The sequence below is a fragment of the Gorilla gorilla genome, chromosome 13 (genome assembly GCF_029281585.2).
Source record: "Gorilla gorilla gorilla isolate KB3781 chromosome 13, NHGRI_mGorGor1-v2.1_pri, whole genome shotgun sequence".
Classification (NCBI taxonomy): domain Eukaryota; kingdom Metazoa; phylum Chordata; class Mammalia; order Primates; family Hominidae; genus Gorilla; species Gorilla gorilla.
The window spans coordinates 33,561,654-33,565,502 of record NC_073237.2 but is presented as its reverse complement, the minus strand read 5'-3'; the positions used below and the strand labels follow the sequence as shown (position 1 = coordinate 33,565,502).

Here is a 3,849-nt window from a genome sequence, read left to right as displayed (position 1 = left end):
GTACACTGAGTAAAACTTACCAGCAATTGTTGAAACAGTGTTGAAAAGGAGGTTGAGAATATGAATAAGGCAATATTGGCGTGCAGTCTGTACTACTGCATTGGTACTAGAAATATTGGTAAAATGCACTTAAAAACATGTATTGATACTGTATATGTGAGTATGTATTTCTGTGTATGTGTTTTTCATTGTCCATGGAATGGAGAAAGAATGGAAAAAACTTGACCCCAGTAACAAATAACACATAAAAGTACCTGCATTTTAGTTTCTAAATAAAATAGTATATTAATAACAAATTAGGGCTCTTTGGAGAAATGGCTGATTGTAGGGCTGAGTCAGGGAAAGCACTACATGATACTGCAGGCATATGCTTTGAGTATATATGCAGATATATATATTGGTGATTGCCAGGAAAATAATATATATGTAACACAAATAGGTCAGGATGCAAACAGTAGATTTAGTTCAAAAGATGGAGAGAAAAATTACCTGAACTTAAATTTACTGCTGTTAATTAATCAGAAAACATGCAGTTTAAAGGATACTTCAAAAGCAAAGAGTAAGGTAATGCATTTTTCCAAAGTCTTTTGACTTCAGTGAGTTTTCCCCAGTTCTCCTTGAAGACAATCAAAAAGTCCAGACATTTTAGATCACTGACATATATGTATTTTAGACTGATGGGCAGAATAGGGTCAAAAGGAGACCTTTCAACCACCAAAGCCCTCCATATTGTCATTTTTTTCAAATGGCAAAAAGTTGTGCTGCCCCAGAATCACATATCTGTATGTGATATGTTAGCATATTACAGAGCCAATTAAATGGCTTAATCCACTTGATGAGGTAGACAGGAAAACAACTAGTCTTACACATCGTGCATATTGCTGCAACAATGCCCTTCACTTAAACATATACAGTACTAAGTTTTAAAGTTACCTATTTCTGAAGGCAGGTTGTAAAACTATAATATGTCTATATCCCAGTACAAATCCCTGGTTTTAACTAGGACTTATCAATCAAAGATGTTTAAGCAATTTTGAATTTTAATTTAGTAATAATAATAACAATAATAATAATCACTAAATTTGTAAGATAATATGTATAAAGCTATAAAAGAAGGGGCAATATTTAAGTTACTTTTTAGAAATGTCACACATTAAGTTCAAGATTTTTTTCCAATTATATGATTACAAATATTTCTGTTAGAGGTATTCAGTGACTTTTGTTTCATTGAGTGTTAGTTATTGAGACTTCAAATGGTTGTAAACTTTTAGTTAGCCAAACCAGTAGTTCAGATTTCTAAAGTATTATTGCTTCATAAATCTGGATGTAAATCATAAATATCTGGTGACTGAGATGAGTGATCACTGACAATACTAGTGAATATTTGCTAAATGAGTTATTAACACTCAGAGGTTTATCATATTATTCATTAGCATATTAAAGTGTATTTAATCATGTTCTAGAAAAATAAATTATTATTATTATTTTTTTTCACAGATGCCTAATCACCCTTTATTTCACACAGCTATGCAAATTGTGAGGCCAAGGATACAACCACAATTAAGGTTTAATTTGCATAAATAGCTAGGCGAGGTGGCTCAAGCCTGTAATCCCAGCACTTTGGGAGGCCAAGGCCGGTGGATTAACTGAGGTCAGAAGTTCAAGACCAGCCTGGACAATATAGTGAAACCCCGTCTCTACCAAAAATACAAAAATTAGCCGGGCGTGGTGGCAGACACCTGTAATCCCAGCTACTCAGGAAGCTGAGGCAGGAGAATCACTTGAATCCGGGAGACAGAGGTTGCAGTGAGCTGAGATCACGCCACTGTACTTCAGCCTGGGCGACAGAGACTCCGTCTCAAAAAAAAAAAAAAGAAAAGAAAAAAGAAAAAAATGAAATTACATGAATAAGCTTTCTTCCCCATGAAAATAATATGTGTCACTTTATACTTGGTCTAACACAAAAAATCCCCACCGTATCTGGCACAGATACACTTAACATGCAATATTAAGTACAATTTCCATTTTATTTTTCTCCAGAGAATAGTCTGTCTTCAGTCTTTAAGAACTCAGCTCCTTACAAGGGCCTTGGTGGGGGACGTGGGGCAGCACCAGCAGGTCTAAATCGGGGTGGGGGTGTTCGGTCCTTGTGGGCTTCATGAGATCGATTCCTGACTACTTTGCTGTGAATTGCACAACTCACACAGTAATGTAGCTTCACATACAGCTTGGGAAGCGTGTAGGCATCGAAGACGCTTGCTTCAGAAATGTCCCTGACTGCTGTGGCCTCCACTATGTTTTGAATGACGAATTTCTTAATGGCCTTGTCCTTGGGCACACATCGGGCACAGTTAGTGCAGCGAATAGACTGCACGTGGCCGCGGCCCTTTTTGGCACGACCGTTGTTCCTCCTTTTCTTTGTCATCATCGAGGCACGGACCGGAGAGAGCTAGAAAAATAAATTATTGTAAAAGTTCAATGTATTATACAATTATATTTATCACTATTAGTAGAAACATATTATTTTATCTGATATTTACATAAAATATTTTCCTCCCTTGGATAATATGTATTTCCTTTCAGTCTTAGACACTTGCCATTTATTGACACAAAAATAGTACCCTACAAAGGAATACAAATTTAATGATCCTTTAATTTATTTTCTCAATATTTTCCTATTTATCAAATGAGTGCTGTTATAATTTTACAATGAGCAGCCCAATTTTAAAATCTGAAGTGCTTCTACAAAGTAATGATGACAATACCATACAAATCGGAAGAAATACATTGCATACTAGAGACTGAATGAGTTCCCTACCAATGTATTGTAACAATTAAAAGATCTCTTCAAATTATTTTATTTGATACTACTTTGGATATCCCACATTAATGAAATACAGCCTAATTTAATTACATATTATGATCATTGTACATACATGAGTTCCTGGTTATTTAAATTCAGCCAATGCAACCTTTAAGAAGATTTCAGACAATTATTTTGAGTATTGCACCATCTCCGCTATACTAATACCTTATGGATCTATCATACTTTGCAAAGATAAGCCATTTAAATTTATTAGATTTTAACAAATCTTGTCTTCTGGTAAGCTTGTATAATATTTTGATAGATGACTATAAATCACTGAATTTGCAAATCCAAAGAAAATTTATTTCTTCAAAATAAGTCTATTTTGTGTCTGGGCCATTTTCCTACCACCTCATTTTCATTATAATGGCTTATTCTCACTATAATTCAAATGTGTCCCCATAACTATGTATTAATTGTTATAGACAAATTGCACAGACACAATTAATTACATTCACTTCCTTAAGTGGTTAAAATTAAAATAAACTTAAGTTGCATGATTCATAACACAAAAATAATGGTACTGACAGACATTAAATTAATAAACAGGGCCATCTATATTGAGAGTTGCACATATTTTTGTAGAGTAAAACATCTGCTTTTGAATTTTGTAGATGCAAAAGCTTGTTGACTCCCTTTCACCAACCTTAGATAACTGTACAATTGATTTGATTAAATTCAGTAGAGAGGTTTATGTCTTTGGCTGTACGATGTCTAGGCTCAGCATATCTATTATTGTGCTCAATAAACTTTAATTCATGGACAACACAGGTTTTGTAGTCAATCTTTAGAAAACACGGGTTACTAAATCTCCTCTTAATGAATTATTATATATATAAACATATTGAAGCTTCTGTGCAGTTGTGTATTCAAAAATTAACTTTAAACTTGAGCAAGCAAGATAATTTATCCAATATAAGACACTTCTATGTGCACATTCATGTATATCACTTGGAACAGATATCTCTTAACTTTGGTTCTGA

General features: G+C 34.0%; 1 protein-coding gene across 1 annotated transcript; it reads right to left on the bottom strand.

Moving 5' to 3' along the window:
- Positions 1-2,030: 2,030 nt before the first annotated feature.
- LOC101130286 (small ribosomal subunit protein eS26-like) lies at positions 2,031-2,425 on the bottom strand. Its single transcript, XM_019033217.3, has one exon. The coding sequence runs from the start codon at positions 2,423-2,425 to the stop codon at positions 2,078-2,080; it is 348 nt and encodes a 115-aa protein (XP_018888762.3). The 3' UTR covers positions 2,031-2,077.
- Between the last annotated feature and the right edge of the window lie 1,424 nt (positions 2,426-3,849).